General features: G+C 38.8%; 1 protein-coding gene across 4 annotated transcripts in view; it reads left to right on the plus strand.

The window, feature by feature from the left end:
* The window catches only part of chd7.S (chromodomain helicase DNA binding protein 7 S homeolog), a 108,536-nt gene extending 99,600 nt beyond the window's left edge, over positions 1 to 8,936 (plus strand). For all 4 annotated transcript variants that reach the window (XM_018223754.2, XM_018223750.2, XM_018223752.2 and 1 more), the window contains exons 31-38: positions 99 to 815; positions 1,303 to 1,463; positions 2,285 to 2,512; positions 3,393 to 3,836; positions 4,628 to 4,849; positions 5,246 to 5,386; positions 5,849 to 5,953; positions 6,907 to 8,936. In XM_018223754.2, the coding sequence (XP_018079243.1) occupies positions 99 to 815; positions 1,303 to 1,463; positions 2,285 to 2,512; positions 3,393 to 3,836; positions 4,628 to 4,849; positions 5,246 to 5,386; positions 5,849 to 5,953; positions 6,907 to 7,788 (2,900 nt within the window). In that variant the 3' untranslated portion in view covers positions 7,789 to 8,936. The remainder of the gene's footprint in view (positions 1 to 98; positions 816 to 1,302; positions 1,464 to 2,284; positions 2,513 to 3,392; positions 3,837 to 4,627; positions 4,850 to 5,245; positions 5,387 to 5,848; positions 5,954 to 6,906) is intronic.
* The last annotated feature ends 10,125 nt before the right edge of the window (positions 8,937 to 19,061 follow it).

Below are 19,061 nucleotides of genomic sequence, written 5' to 3' on the forward strand. Positions count from 1 at the left end.
AAAATGCTATAAACTGAGACCGCCTTCTAACTGTTTGCTTATTGCCCTTATGGTTTTCATTCTTAAATGAATCTGAAATTTTTTTTATCTCTGGACAGATATCTGTGATCTCTCTATGATGATTGAGCCTATAACGGAAGAACGTGCATCAAGAACTCTCTATCGTATTGAGCTTTTAAGGAAAATAAGGGAGCAAGTTCTTAATCACCCTCAACTGAATGAGCGTCTTAAATTATGTCAGCCAAGTATTGATTTGCCAGAGTGGTGGGACTGTGGAAAACATGATAGAGATTTGCTTGTTGGTGCAGCAAAGCATGGTGTCAGTAGGACAGATTATCACATACTAAATGATCCAGAATTCTCTTTTCTGGAAGCCCACAGGAGTTTTGCTCAGAACAGAGGGTCTTCCCAGCCAAGTAACTTGCCTATTTTAATTCCACCTGAACCCGGTTACAGTGACACTCCACCTATAATGCCTTCTACCCCTAATCCAGATGTAAAAGGATCAGGTAATGAGGAAGTAAAAACCGAGGAGGTAAAAACCGAGGATGTAAAAACCGAGGAGGTAAAAACTGAGAAGGGTGAAGATCTTGCAATTAAGGAAGAATCCGGCATTAAAGAAGAACAAGCAGCAGACACTGCTGAAAAGTCTATAATACAGGAAAGTGATCCTGAAGCAGTCACTATTAAAGAGGAAATGAAAATGGCAGAAGAGACTCCAGTTGGTCCGAAATCCATTTCAGAAAAAGGCTCAGAGGAAGATGATGAAAAGTTGGATTATGATGACAAATCTGAAGAGTCCTCCCAGGCAGAAGGTAAGAAAAAAAAACTTTCAGCACAATCTCTAATCACTGAACTGGTAGTTCAGTGGTAGGTCTACCTACTAAGACAGTACTTTGTACTTGACGATAACTAAGCCAGCACAAATCCATGTTCATGGAAAAACTATCCTTTTGGTGGTGGCTAAATACAGAAAGATCTGGTAAACTCCAGCTCTCACGAATCCCAGATAATAGGTTCCATGTTTGCATCCACATTGTTTGTCTCAAAGAAACATGCCTTTCTTTTCTCTAAATGAGGCTTTCTATTTACTTTTCATATTTGTCCATTGTTGGTGATATGACTTTGCATCAAGCAATTTCATTGTTTTTAATTTCCCTCTTATTGTGGCTGTGTTACGCTAATGCAAAAGTGATTGATCTGTGCCAATGGAAACCACTTCTCTAGAGAGAGCCAAAAAATGCCACTCTTGCGTGGTAACTGGTCACACTTACATCTCGCTGTCCTGTGTTGTCTTTACAGTGGGTATTTCATCTCAGGATAAGAACTTTGATGAAGAAAGCAATGCTTCCTTGAGTACTGCCCGTGATGAAACCAGAGATGGATTCTTTTTGGAGGATGGAGACCAATCTGGGTTGCATATGCTTCGTGAGAGGACCTTCTCTTTCTCTTTCTGGCCCAAGGTGTGTGAAGTATTCACCTTCTTGGATATAGTATTGCCATCAGTGTGAAAGAAAAGGATAACAAAACACCATTTGAGAATGTGACATGTATTTTTTATGCTTTAGTTTGCAATAAAAGAAGGGGGGAGTTTGGTAATCTCCATGACACAGCCATCTGCTTATGAAAACAAAACATTAATAGGCTTATTCCTGTGGAAAAGAAGACAGTTTGAAGCAGCTGCTTCAATCCACTTGTGGATCTCAGTTTTTTTTTGTTGTGTTTACCATGCAAAATATAATAATGAAAGCACTTTTTTGTTCCAATACAGATAGTTCCAAGATTGAAACCATTTCTCCTTCCTGCATTTAAAAGCGTATTGTTAGCATGTTTCTTTAATGTTCATCCACACTTCACTGGTAGTTAAGTGATGTGAATGATTATTGACATTCATTAGATGTGGTGAAGTTTTATAATGCTGAAATTTATTTATAGTGACGCTAATGAGGAACCACTTGCTAGGACAGAGTTTTAGGCCTGGCCTATTAGCTCTGAGTCATGTTGGTTACTAGATACTGGAAGCAGATGCTTCTTTGTGCAGTAGTTATGCCAAACAATGTGGTATAGACTGAAACAGTAGGAGTTCAGCATATAGGCTCACCACAGGCTTGTTTTACCTCCTGCTGGAAAGCTACTGTCTCTTTTATTAATGTGTAGGCTTTAGATAGAAAGCTAGACTATCATGCCAAAAAAATCCAGTAGAAAAAGTTTAGCAATGTAATATGGCTCCCTTCCATGTTGCTACTTTCTTACAAAATTGTTTTGTTCCACTTTCCTAATATAGGACCGTGTAATTATCAACCGATTAGACAACATCTGTGAAGCTGTGCTGAAAGGAAAGTGGCCAGTAAACAGACGGCAGATGTTTGACTTCCCAGGACTCCTCCCTGGGTACACACCAACTGCTGTGGACAGCCCCTTGCAAAAGAGAAGCTTTGCTGAGCTCTCCATGGTGGCTCAGGGCAACTATAGCGGCAGTGAAGACATAAGTGCTTCACCGCAACTCTCCCAGGTAAATCTTTGACAACATCATCTTTTCCTTTATTTGTTTCTATTTCACTTTATTTCAAAACTATTTAATTGAAAACAAATGGACATATATTCTCTATGAAATGCATATATTTCTTTTGACCCTGAGGCCTTCTGTGGTCACATTGTCATTAGACTATTACTCAGAAATAATTTTTAAAGATTGCATTAAAGAAATTAGATACTCTGGTTTAAAAAAAAAAACCTATTACTGAATTGAGTCCTTAAGGAAAACAAGGCATTTGGTGTTTACATAGTGGTATATCATTCATTCCCCACCCCCGCCCAAGTTTTGACATATATGATATTTAAAAGTATTCTTAATGTTCACTTTTAAATTGACTTTTTAGTATGATGTAGAGAGAGAGATTCTGAGACAATCTGCAATTTAATTTATTGTTTACCTTCGTTCAACTGCTCGTCGGCTTGGAATTTCAGCAGCCAGTAGCATGAATAGAATAAGTAACAAATTTTACAATAACAAAGATAGTAGCTTCACAGCAACAGTTTATGGGCGATTGGGATCATTGACCCCCATTTCAAAGCTAAAAGAAGGCAAATAATTCAAAAACTATAAAAATTGAGACTTTTTGAAAAATGTATAAGAATTAGCCATCCTATAACTTACTAAAAGTTATCTTGAAGGTGAACCACCCTTTAATAGAAGATGCTTGAATATGCAACCAGTGGCTTTTCTGCTGTTGCTAAACGGCATCATTTAAGGGTTCCCACAAGTTTTAGGTTTTTAGTTAAGAGTGAATCTTTCTAGGTATGCCTCAACTTTTGACAATAAATGTAGATATACTCTGTTCACATGATACGCCATGCTAAACCGTAAAACTTTTTTTTTTTTTAAATTTCAGGAAACTTCACTGAGTTTATCTGTGCCACGTCAGCGAAGACGAAGGAGAAGGAAGATTGAGGTTGAGGCAGAGCGCGCTGCCAAGAGAAGGAATCTTATGGAGATGGTAGCTCAGCTGAGAGGGTCTCAAATGGGAGCAGAAAATGGACAAGAAAAAGTTGTAGATTTATCAAATGCCTCCAGGGAGGTTACAAGTTCTACCTCAAGTTTTCCATCTCTTACTTCTCAATTTCTGTTAAATAATTCATCCACCCCAGTCTCTGATGCCTTTAAAACTCAAATGGAGCGACTGCAGGCAGGTCTTTCATGCACACCTACAAGGCATCTGCTCAATGGCTCTTTAATTGATGGAGAACCTCCCATGAAAAGGCGAAGAGGAAGAAGGAAAAATGTTGAAGGCCTAGATCTTTTGTTTATGAGTAACAAAAGGACTTCATCATCTGTGGTAAGATAAAACAAAGTAGAACACAATTAAAAATAAAAATGTTATTTAGGGTGTTTCCTGTGGCCTAGCATTTCATTATGAAAACGTATTCACTTCACTCTATACTGAAGTGTTACCCAGCTTTGGTTAATCCACCATTATAACCGGAAAGTTGATCAAAGGACCATGCAGAGATTTAGTATATAGGCCCACAACCAAAGCTTTTAGATGGATTTTTGTGAGATACATCCCTACCAGATAGCCAATCACTGTGAGCCCTTGGGGCAAGAATTTTTGATGTGCCTTTCTACTCACCAGCTAGGGTTGCCACCCGGCCGGTATTTTACCGGGCTAGCTGGCCGGTGGAAATTTTATCACCCTATCACCAGCACAGTCTTCATTTTATTAATTTTCACTGATTCTTGTTGCCCAATGTAAGTTTGACATTTTCTGGCATAATCCATTTGTGTAGTGCACCATTTTGCATCTCGGGTCATTTATTTCTTATATATTTAGTCCTTTCTAATCCTCTTATATACTATGGTAACAAAAGACAGGATAGTGTACCTTCTTGACCTTTACCTATTCCTCAAGTGGAAAGTTTGAGGAACACTACTATAAAACTTGCATATTCCTATGTTTGAACAGAAGTAGATATAGTGCAAAAAAATAGTCTGTGTAGTAAAAATGAATTTTTTTTTTTTCCTTTTTTTTTTCCTTACGGATTATATATTAAAACTTGTGTTTGCTAAAACTCTTTTTATACTGGACTATGGAATGAAATATAAAGAACTGTTTCCTTTCCATTATAGGATGAGACTGATGTGACCAAAGCCTATGATGAAGATATAGAAACACCGCCAACTAGAAACATTCCATCTCCTGGACAGTTGGAGCCGGAGACCCGTATCCCTGTCATTAACCTGGAAGATGGGGCCAGGCTTGCAGGGGAAGAAGCCCCCAAAAACAAAGATCTAGTTGAATGGTTAAAGTTACATCCTACGTACACTGTTGATATGCCAAGTTATGTACCAGTAAGTAATTTAAATTTAATTTCTATGTAAAGCAATAACTGGTGCCATGTTTGCATGCATAATGTAGAACTTGCTTCTAAATATATTCAAAATATGTTGGCCTTGTATCGGAGTACTTGCAAGAGCATAAAGCTGTAACCATCACATGCAAACCAGAATAATAACAGGGCTGAGTTTTCTTTGCTGCTTTTTGAATGTTATTTTTCATATGTGAAAGCAGTTTGTCAAAAACACTTATTTTAAGACATTATGGTATGAAATTCTAAGCAGAAGAATGACATTGGTATTATATTTGCATAAGTCACTTGGAAATCATGTACCTATCTGCTCTTCTGGCTGCCAGGTTCACTATAAAGAAAATGTACATTTGATTAAAAACATTTTTTTTTAATACAGAAGACTGCAGATATGTTGTTCTCTCACTTTGAAAAGCCTAAACAGAAGCGACACCGATGTCGAAATCCAAACAAATTGGACATTAACACGCTGACAGGAGATGAAAGGGTGCCTGTGGTGAACAAACGCAATGGGAAAAAAGTATGTGTCCTATTTGCTTTTACTTTAGTATTTGTTTCCCAGTTCAGTCGCAAAGATAATGCTGACAATCTTCCACATTTACTGATATGTTTTAACACTGCTTGGCTTGAGAATTATATCCCCAATATATTCGTTATACAATGTTTCTGTATACTCGTAACAAGTTACCTACAGTAAAAATCTGCTCTGCTGTAGTTTAAATATATCTTTATAGGATTGTTCACACAGTATTGTCCCAAATTATACAACAATATAAGGTCCCATCTTGGAGCTTTTGTCTGTCCAGTATATTTGTAAAAAGTGATAGCTGCATTACAAAAATAAGTGTCACCAAATATATGGGGTGAATGGGCCTTAAGTGTATGACTTACTCACATTGCAACAATCTTGTATTGGCATCCTTTGTGCACATGCATAAGCCTAGAGTTATTCGGTATTCAAATATTGACTGACTTTTTGCAGATGGGAGGAGCCATGGCACCACCTATGAGAGACCTTCCACGATGGCTGGAAGAAAATCCAGAATTTGCGGTTGCTCCAGACTGGACTGATATCGTAAAACAATCTGTAAGTGGACTTGTGTTTAGCAGTGCTTGTTTCATGTTTTTGTTTTGTTTGTTTCAGCACCGCCATATTTGCCGTTTAAGTATTGCGATTTGGTGCTAATTTAATGGGATTATTTTATATTTCATTAACATGCAACACGGATTCCACTTGGGTGGTGGTCTTTTCCTAGTGGCTTTAACTTTCTACTAAATAGTGTAGTTCTGTGCGCCAGTGCGCTAGATAGTTTGTTCCTTTATGGTCCCATCATTTCAAATGTTTATAAATGTTGTAGTCTTGTTTGTGGTACTTCTACTCAATGGATGGGCAAACTCGCTGCTGAGTTTATCAATGTTATCATCCAATACCCAAGCTGTTAAAATGGAAGTGATTATGGGGCATTGTAGGACATCAACATCTTCAGCACTGCCCCATGCCTACATATTAAAGGAAAAGGAAAGCTACCGAGGCAGTTTATTGCCAATAGATTAGCCACAATAGTACAAGCTATAACACTATATTTATTTTGCAGAATGCTTGGCCATTCCTGAGTAAACCGCTCTAGAAACTCTGTTTGTTTAGGATACAGCTGCCATATTGGCTTTGTGTGACATCACTTCCTGCCCAAGTCTGTCCCTGCTCACTCATAGACCTGGGCTCAGATTACAGCAGGGAGGGGTGAAGGAGAGAGTCGGATAGGAGCAAACTGAGCATGCTCAAGACCTAGCCCTGGAGATTAATGCTGAAAACAGAAAGTCTGATACATGTGTACACAATAGAAGGAAAGAAATGCAGTGTTTCTTTTGACAGAGTGCTTTGAGGGAATACTGGTGTATTTATATAGACATTTCTGATAAAGCTTACTTAATTTAAGCCTTTCCTTCTCCTATAAAGCAGTGGCATATTTAATCCAATGCATGCTGTTACATAGTAAATGGTCAGACTTTTCTTATTACATTATTTTTTCCATCTTGCAGGGTTTCGTACCGGATTCAATGTTTGATCGTCTTCTTACTGGGCCTGTAATTAGAGAAGAAGGGGCTAGCAGGAGAGGAAGAAGGCCCAAAAGTGAAATTGCCAAAGCAGCTGCAGCTGCTGCTGCTGTAGCCTCGACATCTGGAATCAACCCATTGCTGATGAATAGTTTATTTGCTGGAATGGATCTTGCTAGCCTTCAGAATCTCCAGAATCTGCAGTCTCTCCAACTTGCTGGTCTAATGGGGTTTCCCCATGGGCTTGCAGCAGCTGCTGCCGCTGGAGGTGATTCTAAAAATGCTGCTGCCATGCTGCCTTTAATGCTGCCCGGCATGGCGGGATTGCCGAACATGTTTGGGCTTGGTGGACTTTTGAATAACCCCTTAGCAGCTGGCAGCAGTAATTCCACTACAGCTTCCAGTCAAGGAGAAACTGAGGATGGCACTTCGAAGGCTGATGAGAAGAAGACAGAAACTGAAGAGGATGCTAAAGACTCTGAGAAAACAGATACTGTTTCTGCTACTGAAGCTGGATCTGTTGGTGCTGCTACTACCACAGCTGGATTGTCTGCGAATGCGCTGGCCTTCAGTCCCTTCCTACTCTCCACAATGGCTCCAGGCCTGTTCTACCCATCCATGTTTCTACCGCCTGGTTTAGGAGGATTGACACTACCGGGTTTCCCATCACTAGCTGGACTTCAGAGTGCTGTTAGCTCTAGCGAAGAAAAGGCTGCTGACGACTGTGAGAATCAGGAACCGAGCGACGCAGAGGAGAGCATGGATAAAACGGCCGATTCATCTATTTTGGAAGATGAAACGGCACAAGGAGAAGAAGGGGAGTCCCCAGATGGGGAAGATGAATTGGACAATGAAACCGATAAATAAAATAAAAAATACAGTTAAAGTGTTCTAAACTTTTTGACAAGTGGTAGTCCTACTGTTTACACTCACAGTAAATGTCCATAGTTTTTATAAGCTGTTCTGTAAAATAGTGTAGCAAGAAAAAAAAAAGTCCATGTCACACGGATTTGTCAGAAGGTATTTTGGTCATTAAGTATTTTGCAGTGCGTTATTTATTATTCCTAGGAGAAGATGGCATTTCCGAGAAAAAAAAAAAAATCTTTTTTTTTTAAGGAAACCTACATAATGCTCTGTAGGTATTTTTTTTCTCCTTTTTTTACCGTTGGTATTATGAGAGCAGCATTTATTTTAATCATGTTGTGCAAATAGAAGGTGAGGCTGCTTAAGGAAGTATGAAGTTATTTATCATTTTTTTTTTCTTTGCTGTGAAGGTCAAGATAAATTTTTACAAGTACATATCATAGCTACATGTGCTTGACTGTATACAGAAACCCCATGCAACTGCGCACACACATAATACACAAAATGACACACACACACACACACACACACACATATATACACACACACACACTCAAGACAATCTCCACAGTCGAGAGAATGTCTCATCCTGGAGACACAGCAATAAATGGCAGCTGTTGAATGTGAAGAGAACTTTTTTTGACAACATACACACTGAGAAGTTGTTACAGGACATAACTACAGTTGAATCGTCTCATGAATTTGTAATGCACTGGTAAAAGCATAAAATTAAAATCAGGTACCCTTTTTTTTTGTCTTTCTTTTTAAATTAAAGGACTTTGTTACTTTTAGCCGCAAAGCTAAACAGCATTACCTCAACTCTAAACTAGCCTTGAAGTTTACAGTCAAGACTTTGTAAATGTTTGATTTTTTTTTTCCTTTTTATTTTTTTTTGGATTTTTTTTTGGATTTTTTTTTTTGTGATGTCTATTGTTTTTGTTTTTTTTCTTTCAGAAACTGCTATCATGTAAGATAAAATGTAAATTGCTGCCAACGTAGTAATGATGCTTTTAATAAAAGTGATCCATGAGATGCAGTGATGTAATTAGAGAATGTAGAAGTGTCTAGGGAAACCAAATTTCAGAGCTGGTGTTCACCACTTTATATTTTGTACTCACAATAGAAGCAAATACAGTATTATGGCTTTTGTATATTTTCTTGAAATCCTTGTATGGGGCGGGCACACGATACTGCAATGGAGATCTTACTGGTAAATGAAGGGGGTACAAGAATGGTGGGAGGAGAGAAATGTTAATATCGACTATTCTTGCTGTCCGTGTAGAAGCATATATTCTAACAGGCGCCATAAACCAGAGTGCTTTGGGAAACAGAGTTTGCAAAGAGAGATATGGAGCACTTAGCAACATAAGGGCAAAAAAAAGTCTTTGATAGGCACAATATGTAGGTCATTTATCTCTGGTTAATAGGTATAAAACAATACAGTGGTGTCAGCTGAAGGGTGAATCACCGTTATCCTGTAGACTGGAGCTTGTGTTGCCAGCAGTAACTGTGCCAAGTAAACATAAAATGAAAACTGACCCAGTTTTCTGAAACCAGGCACTAAACCTATTGATTTTTACCCTTCACTGGCCTGTACTGGTTTCACTTAAGTGTGACTTCAGAAGGCATTGTATAATAACCTAGTTTTACTATATGTGTATGGCGGTTTATAACTGCAGAAGTTAGGATGAGGAGGGCTAATAGCAGGAAAACACTGTGCAAGAAATGCAGTGAAAACAGGTTTCATTCTGCTGTGCAAGAAATGCAATGAAAACAGAAGGTAATTATAGTCTACTGTGCAACAAATGCAGTGAAAACCATGTGAAAACAGAAGGTATTTACATTCCTCTAGCTCTGTATATAGTGTATATAGCATTGCCTTTAAATCAGCATTAACCTTAAACCTTAAACCTCACAGGGGTGTGTTCTCCTATTTAATGAATAGTGCTTATTCTGAAATTATTTACTATTGTTTTAATTAAGAGAACTAAAGCTTAACCAAAGAAGTCGGGCACAAATGTACATTGTTTTCATCAGAAAAAAAATCTGTGCATCCAAAGATGCCCCAGTAGCTCCCCATCTTCTTTTCTGCTGCCTCACTGCTGTCAGTTACTGAGCTTAGGGACTGACACAATACGTTGAATATATTGAATATGAATGGCACAATACAAGGCTGATTAGTAGTTCAGATTCTCATTATGTGGCAGCACAGAAAAAAAGTGCCACTAGCATCAGATTTTAATATTCAGCACTGTAGCATCAGCTTATATCACAGGCCAACCCAATTTTCTGTTTAATTTGGGACAATCCCTAAATTTAGCATCTCAACAGCTTCTTAGAGCCCGCTGAGCATGAGTGTCGCAGACACTTTCCAAGGTCTGACAAGTTTGTAGCCCTGGATCATTGCTGCTATTGAGAAGCTGAAATTTTAGGCTGGTGAAATAAGTTGAGTATATAAAGTCATTTTTAGCCACACTAATTTTTAGGGTATAGTTCTTTAATTTTCTCCCTGCAGTGGATCTCTTTGCCGTTCCAATGCAAGGGAACACAGGAAGAAATGCAGCCCATTCTTCTGGATCAGGTTGCATTCTTGATGTGTTCCATCTGTGTTCTGCACTTGCATGCATCGGAGTATAATCCGCTCTGGACTCCAGAATAGTGTGCAGGGCAAAATGACAATGTGCAAGAGTCCTAAATTGATGAGTTCACTTATAGAGGTATGGGATCTGGAAACTTTTTATCTAGAAAGCTCCAAATTACAAGAAGGCCATCTTAATATTATAGTAATAAAATGATATTGCTTGGCAGCAAACCAAACTTAGTTGGGCAAAACTGAATACTGGCCCTGGCTAATGGTTCATTTCATTAGATGGATATTTGGTAAAACTTGGTCATCCACATATGGGATGCATATCTTTGCCCTTTGTGGCCAATGTTTGTATATACGGAATGAGCCAATGTGATTATCTGCTGTACGCATTTTAGGCTTTGGCCACACATTCTGTTGGCTTTGGCTGTTGTCAGCCTGCGTATTTTTGCAGGCTGAGTGAAGCAGATCTGCCTATGTGCCCATAGTTTTAGCAACTTGTCTCGTTGCAATGTGCATGTTTTTAAACAGATTCTTATTAGAAATATTCTTGTTTGCAGGTGAACACACACAAGGTAGGCTTGGCTGTGCTTAAATCAGCCTCCATCACTTTTAACTAGCCTCTACTTTAGAACCTACAATTATTTTTCCTAAAGCAACAGTTTCCAAGCAATCAGTAGACAATGCTGTTCTACACACAGATACCAGTGGTAGGATAGACACTGATCATTATGCATTTGGTTCTCTAACATTATAGTTGGGCCTTTCTGGCTTCCTCTAGGATGGGGGTCCCAAACCCCCATTTTTATTTTAACTCATGAGCCACATTTAAATTTAAAAACCGTTTGGAAGCTACACAAGCATGGGTATGCCAAATAAGTTCTGTGATTGGCTATTTGGTAACCCCCTATGCAAACTGGCAGCCTACAGGTGGCTCTTTTTGGCGGTACACCTGGTTTTTATCCAACCAAAACTTGCCTCAGTGCCTGAAATTCAAAAATAAACACCTGCTTATCATTAGGTGTGGCTATTCCAAAACCCTTACAATCTGCATTAGTTTTGATAATTCTGCACAAATGCTATATTATGCACATATTGTACACTGTACAGTACACCTGAAGGATATATACAGTTGTGTTCAAAATAGCAGTGTCATTAAAGCTCAATCATTATAATAGCTTTTATTTTCATACGCAAATGCATTGGGAACACTGCACATTCTACTCCAAATCAAAAAATTAAGAATCAATAAAATGAAGTAAAAGGGAATATTAGGCTCTTCCAAAAAAAAATAGCAGTGTCTGCATTCTTCTTTACAAACTCACTGTATAAACTCAAATAGGTTTCAAGATTTTGCTTCCCTTTGAATCCCTGAACTAATATTCAGTTGTATAATCAGTGTTTCTGAGAACTGCTGCACATCTGTGTTGTATGGAGTCCACAAACCTCTGGCACCTGTTACATTCTATAATTCTTCTGCATGTCTTGCTTTTGCCTCACAAACAGCATTTTTGTCACCCCACACGTTTTCTTTTGGATTAAGGTCCTGGGATTGGGCTGGTCACTCCATAACGTCAATCTTGTTGGTCTCAAACAAAGAAGTTGATTGTCTTTTACATACGCATCTTCCACTTGCCCGCCAAAGGTGGTTGAATCTTTTCAGCATGATTGCAAAATTGGAAACTCTGGCTCATTAGCAAAACTAACTCAAGTAACAAATGAGAGGTGTGTGTGTAGATTGGCAGAATAAAACTAACAAATTGTTTGTCCAGTTTGATACTTTGGCCCACAAGCCAAATAACTGTATTATGTACAATTTTCCCATACATATAAATATATAAATTAGACTAATCCTGTTGTTCAGAACACAGGTTGCACAGATGGGGTAGTAGCATGAGCTCATAGTTGTCTTGGAAGTCTTTAGGCAGCAGCAGCAGTTTGCATTTTGAATTACACAATTTGCAGATCGCTGTGTATAAGGGTTTCACACAGCTATGTTAATGGTTGTTTAGATTGTTTTAAAGTGTCTTTAACTTTTAACTTTGGTCTACAGTGTTGGACCATTTGTCACATTCACCCTCTAGGCCAACTTAGCTGATTTGCCTGTTCCAAATAAATACTCTCAAGGATGAGCAACCTCTCAAATATACACTAAACATACTGAAATTATGTTTTTTAAATATGTGTTATGGTATGCCTTCCATTTAAACAAAATTTTATCTTGTCCCTTCTACCAATCAATGGAAAATAAAGATGACACCTCAAGGTCTCAACCAGGCTAACCAGAGCAGGATCTCTGAGGTGAGACCACGTTGGGCAAAGTCATCAAAGAAAGGCTGGTGTTTCAGAAAGCCTGACCTTTTTGAGTAGAGAATACAATGTATGTGTTCTATAGTCATGCAAGGTCAAAACCAATGTCTCCCTGTTATAGAGTCAGCAGAATTTTGAATGATCCAAAGACGACCTGCTTTTAATTGTGGTTTATTATCCTGGGATGGACAATGTATGAGTCGGCTTATGATTTATAGACTTAAAAGCCCTGGAGATAGAAGCATTTAATGCATCTGTGTGCAAATGTGAAGGCATTAAAATAATGTAGAAAATATTTTTTCTAATTACAATGCAAACCAGAAGGTTGGGATTCTCTTGCAATCTCTTCCTATTTCAATTTGTACCTTCAATACTAAAACTGAAGAGAGGTTACTTTACTAACCCTGGGAAAATCTGTGTGGATGCAGTGATCCTCAACAACCAGTAGCCACAGTTTGCTTATTGAAGCTGCTGACTGGCTATTATGGGTTACTGCCCTTGTGCAGAGGTTCCCAGTGAGTCCTAGATATTCTTCTGAAGGTTCCCACCATGGTAGCTACAGTAAATATCTCACCAGTTCCACCACAATTTTATGCCTGACCAGAACTATTGAAAGTAAGTGCTTACCCTGGTTTTGTCATGTCAGAAATTTTCAAAAGGTCTGCCTTTGGCATTGCAGCACTCAGATCATCTAGCTAACAGTGCATGCCTTAGTTTCCCAAAGAAACTTAACATGCTTCTGTTTTCTTAGGCTCATGGCAAGCAGAGCATTTGTTACTGATGTGGGGAACTGTTATGGTCTCAACACCCATGCTCACCTACCATCTATTCCTGTTCTATTACCTTGGGATTGATGGTGTCAAATGGTGCTTATCAGCTCCTTGCAAATGGAAAAGTCTCTACAAAACTCTACAGCACCATCTACTTACTGGAGGGAGCATTACATGAGATGTGCATTCCGCTCAGTTTGAGACCCCTTTGTTGGGTTTCTATCTAGGTCTTTTGCTTGGGCCGTACTCTTGTTATCCTGTTCCAATCACTGAGATGCCTGTTGCTAAACACAATATACTGATTTGTGTTCTGTTCCACAGTCCATAAGTATACCATGGTGAAAACACATTTACATTGGAAAGGGAGGCTACCAACAGAAGACTGTCCATTGGAGAACTTCTATGATTCTATAGAAGTTAAAACTTTTTTGGGAATGCTAAGCCTTGACTCTTAGTTATATCTCACCCATCCTCTTTAGGACAAGAAATCTGTTCAATTCAGCTGAATCTTTCACGATGGAAAAGGCCGAATGCGAATCCTGCTGAAGAAAGTCGAATCCTGGCAAAATCCCGAACCGAATCCTTGATTTGGAGCATCCCTAGTTTCCTTATACTAAGGCTAAGAATGTTTATAAGCTGCCAGCAAGTGGAAAGGAGCCAACATTTGCTTTTATATTGTACCTTGCATAAGTGGTGTTTACATTTCATTATTTTAAATGAAATAAAAGCACAACCGGGATTATATCAATATTATTTCATTGAATATTAGCATTTGTCATAAGCTATTGTTCTTTGATAAACCTCACGACTGATGTTTGTGGAAAATAGCTCAGTGGGGTGCACTATGGCAGTCAGAACTGTATAAATGCAAATATGCAGAGAAAGAATATCCCATAAAAACCAACTGCCCCTTATAGTTGTCAGTATTGTCTTCAAGAAAAAAAAGAAATATGTCTTATGGAGCAATAAGGTATATTACCCTTTAAACTGGTAAAGTAATTGCAGGAAAAAAGCTCTTTATGTGTGTGGCTTCCAGCTTGTTCATTTATTGATTTTATATTCGGAGCCCCAGGTATTATAGCAGCAGGTGCTCATGCAGTTCATATAAAGGCACAGTATGGCTTCCAATGAGAACACAGTCTTAATGGAAATTGTTGTGGGGTGGAGAGAGAGCCCAGGATATGGAAGCGTTTTTTTGCTGATTCCATACAAAAATGAAAGTAATCTGTCAGGGAAAGGTACATAGACCCACAGCACAGTCTCAACTAAGATGAATTATTGGCGGCTCATTTTTTTTTCCTGATTCTGAGCGAATTCATTAAGTTTCCACCTTTCATGGACTCCCCTATACACTTGTTCCTGACAATAAAGCCTTGTGCTGTGCGCTTGCAACAAAACACTATTGTGCTTGGCTATCCCACATGCCTGGTATTTTGGAAATGTACATCCAGAATTAGCATATATACGGTTACAAACATAATGTCTCCTCTGAGGCCTTTTAAGACTCAAATGCTTGGGAAATAACAGGGAGCTATTGTAATTCCATGCGCCTATTCTTTTCTATAAGACAAAGGTGGAACCAGATGTGGGCCTGTCATGGCTGAATGTCTAGAAGCAGCTGGGCATGTTCTTATCAGCTCCATTCTTTGCTAGTAAGAAATGCAAGCCATGATTTTGGTTAAGATCTGAGGTAAACTACAAAGAAGCCTATGGAAAATTCCCAGAATGTAAGCAATTTTTTTTTTTTTAAAAGGATAGGGAAAGATAATGCACCATGAAAAATGAGCACTCTTAAGGTAAATATGTAATAATTCCGGCTGCTGGCCTGGGCCATAGTCACAAAACATTTTATTATTTTACTATTTATTTATTACGTACTTCTAGTATGTCACTTTTTATTTTTCTTTTATGTGTATTTATTCACCTGTGGGATTAGACGGTTTAATTTGCCACTTAGGGTATTGCCCCACAGACCTAGGGGAGGATTGTATGGCCATGAGATATCAAGACTTCATCCTTGGAATAACCCTGGGGGAAGCTTTGGTCAATCCTGGAGGAAAGGGACAGCGAGGCAAAGGAAAGTCTGAAGACCCTTCCATCTTGGAGCTTTTTGTCCCAGGGGTCAACGATAAAGGGGACCTTCCTAGCTCTGGCAAAGGAGGGCCTAAAGAGTCCTTTTTCACAAGTGCATTTTGGCCTGTGGTAATCGAGTATTGGGGTCTTATTCCTTTTAAGGGATAGACCATTTTTTCACCCTTTGGTCATGTGTGATTTGCACTTATAATAACGTAGTAAGTTAGGTTAAAAAAAAAAAAAAAGACATCCATCAAGTATAACTTTTTAGAACACTTTTTGTGCACTTAGGGACTGAAAGAACTGACCTTGGACTTTCAATTAAAAAAAATACCTATCAGCCTTTTGGCTAAGGTCGAGTGTTGGATGTTCTTAGGAGGGGGATGTGACTGCTGCTCCATATAAAACAGACTACTTTGATCCTCTAGGGCAGTGATCCCCAACCAGTAGCTCGTGAGCAACATGTTGCTCTCTAACCCCTTGGATGTTGCTCTCAGTGTGCTCGAACCAGGTGCTTGTTTTTGAATTCCAGGTTTAGAGGCAAGTTTTATTTGCATAAAAACTAAGTAGAGTGCCAAGCAGAGCCTCATGTAGACTGCCAGTCCACATAAAGGCTACCAAATAGCCAATCATAGCCCTTATTTGGCACCCCAAGGGACTTTTTCATGCTTGTTGCTCCCCAACTCCTTTTACATTTGAATGTGGCTCACGGGTAAAAAAGGTTGGGGACCCCTGCTCTAGCCAAAGGGCTAGCACCCCAAGGTGCCCAAAGTTGTACAATGGTAGCTCACGTTGCACTAGTACAGTGCTTTAGCACAAGGCACTTTATGTTTTTATGCTTGACTCACTTCTCTTTCCCTGGCATTTTGACTGATTTAAAAATTTAAAACTTTGATCATAGTCAGGGCTGTAATCATAGCACATTTTATTATTTTCACTATTTATTTATTTTTTATGCACTTCTGTGTGTGACTTTGGTTTTGAGGGAGCAATCTGGCAATTAGGGAATTGCCATACAGACCTAGGGGAAGGACTTCAGCCTTGAAAGAAAAAATGGATGAGGCTTTGGTCCAACCCAGGAGAAAGGGACTGTCCCTAGCCGAGAGGTGAAGGAGAGTCTATAGACCCTTGGTGCCTTTTGACCAGGTGGTCAGGGATAAAGGGGCCTTTCCTAGTCTTAGTTAAGGAGGCCTTCACCCTTTTTTCCACAAGTGCCTTTGAGACTCATGTATTGGACCTTTTCCTTTTAAGGATAGGTTATTTTGCACCACATGTGATTTGCACTTTGGGACAGAAAGCCCTGACCTCTGCCTTTCAGTTTTAAAACCCATGCTGTTGGAATCCATTGTTTCACATACATTAGTTTTGTGCTCTTTGCAAATGACAATGGAAGAAGGATTTTCCTTCTTTATTCTACCAGCCATTTCTTGCACATTTAACTCATCTCTATGTGTGGTGTATCTGATCATCACTTATCCCGTTGGCTTTGCTCCTCTGTAGGCTCAGACAGGCTTAGAGATAATGTGTCTTACTCAAGGTGAGAACTTACATCAATGTGACCTACTGGCATGGCTGTGCTTAGTGATGGTGATGGCTTAGTGATGGCCCAGGGAAAAACACTTTGCGTGAGACCCTTTGATCCAATCTACAGCTGTTTTGAATTACAGTTCCCAGCACCCGCTCCATAGAAATAGGGGGAGTCTGGTAAATGTAGTGCAACAACATCAGGGGGCTGCAGATGTGACATCCTTGCTGTGGGTCTCATTGGTGTAATAAAGAACCCTTTCTGTACAGCTGTGTGAGGCCCCTGATGACCAGAGGTGCTTTGCCTGTTAGATACTTCTGTTTTTTTGAATATAAAATGAGAAAATGACATACAGGTATGGGATCCATTATCCAGAAACCCGTTATCTAGAGAGCTCTGAATTTAGGGAAGACTTTGATGAATTTATTTATTCTCTGTAATAAAAAAAAAATCAGTGCTGTTTACTTGATCCCAACTAAGGGATCGATTAAGCCTATTGGGTTTATTTAATGTTCAAAAGATTTTTCAGCAGACTTAAGGTAGGAAATTCCAAATTAAAGAGCCCTTATCCAGAAAACCCCAGGTCCCAATCATTCTGCATAACAGATCCCATTTTATGAAATAATTATTATTATTACGTTTTTAAACCCCAAAATACATCCCTGGTGGCATCAAGTAACAACATTAAAATAGCTCCATTTGGAATTATTTAGCCCATAAACAAAGAATTCCAGGGCAACATTACATAAGTTATATGCAATCGTAAATGTATTTTTCTAAGCCAATTACTAATACTGAGGTTAACAAGTGAGGTTTATATAACACTTTTGCTAATCTATCTTTATATCATCTATCATATATATATATATATATATATATATATATATATATATCAAGGGAAAGTTGTGCTCACCACTAATTTTAAAACCATTAGACGGGGGTGCAATGAGGCTGTGACCACAAAATACATATAGACAAATACAAGATTCCTCTGCACTCAACCCATTATCAATATATTTAAGACAGAGACATTTTGTGCATACTGCTACTAAAAAATGCCTTACCCTTTAAACAACACAGGGATTGTTTGTCCATATATTGCAATATATTAAAGCTGGCCAACTACGTCAAAGTCATCCCATATCTGGCCTGTCCTACGCTCAATTTTCATCTGATTCATTAAGAATTCTATGGTTTAATTATACATTTTACAAAGGGACTAAGGTTTACCTGCAACTTACTAGCTGCTTTCAAAGTAAAACTCCCAAACTTGGCTGCCCTTTTATTAGACACCAGTGGGATCACCTGACTATAGCTGCAGTTGTAAGAACAGTACTCTGTCTCTGTATTTGACCAGCACCCAGGCAGTTAAAGGAACACTATCATCAAAGTCTATCCTAAAGTAATGGAAATATCATATACCGTTGTGCTGCACTGGTAAAACTGGTGTGTTTGCTTCAGAAACACAACTATAGTTTATATACACAAGCTGCTGTGTAGCCATGGGGGAAGCCATTCAAAGCTGAAAAGGAGAAAAGGCACAGGATACACAGCAGATAACAGATAAGCTCTGTAGCACACAATTTTTCAGAACTTATCTGTTATCTACTGTGTATTCTGTACCTGAATGGCAGCCCCCCGTGGCTACACAGCAGCTTGTTTATATAAAATATAATTGTTTTTCTGAAATAAATACACCGGTTTTGCAAGTGTAGGACACCAGTACATTATATTGGCTTTTCTATAAAACACTTTCATTTTTTTTGTGTTACTGTTCCTTTAACTGCCTGGGTGCTGGTCAAATACAGAAACAGAGTACCGCACACACTGGGACTTAATATAAAGAAAAAAGTTTTATTACAAAAATCCAACATTTCTAGCACAAAAAGTGCTCTTCTTCAGGGACAAACCACAGTGCTCTTCCTGGTTTGTCCCGGGTCATTCGTTTAGATAAAGTTCATGTGCAGGAGTTGGAGAGTGTGATGTCCACATGGTTTTTTTCATTACATTA

The sequence above is a fragment of the Xenopus laevis genome, chromosome 6S (genome assembly GCF_017654675.1).
Source record: "Xenopus laevis strain J_2021 chromosome 6S, Xenopus_laevis_v10.1, whole genome shotgun sequence".
NCBI lineage: Eukaryota > Metazoa > Chordata > Amphibia > Anura > Pipidae > Xenopus > Xenopus laevis.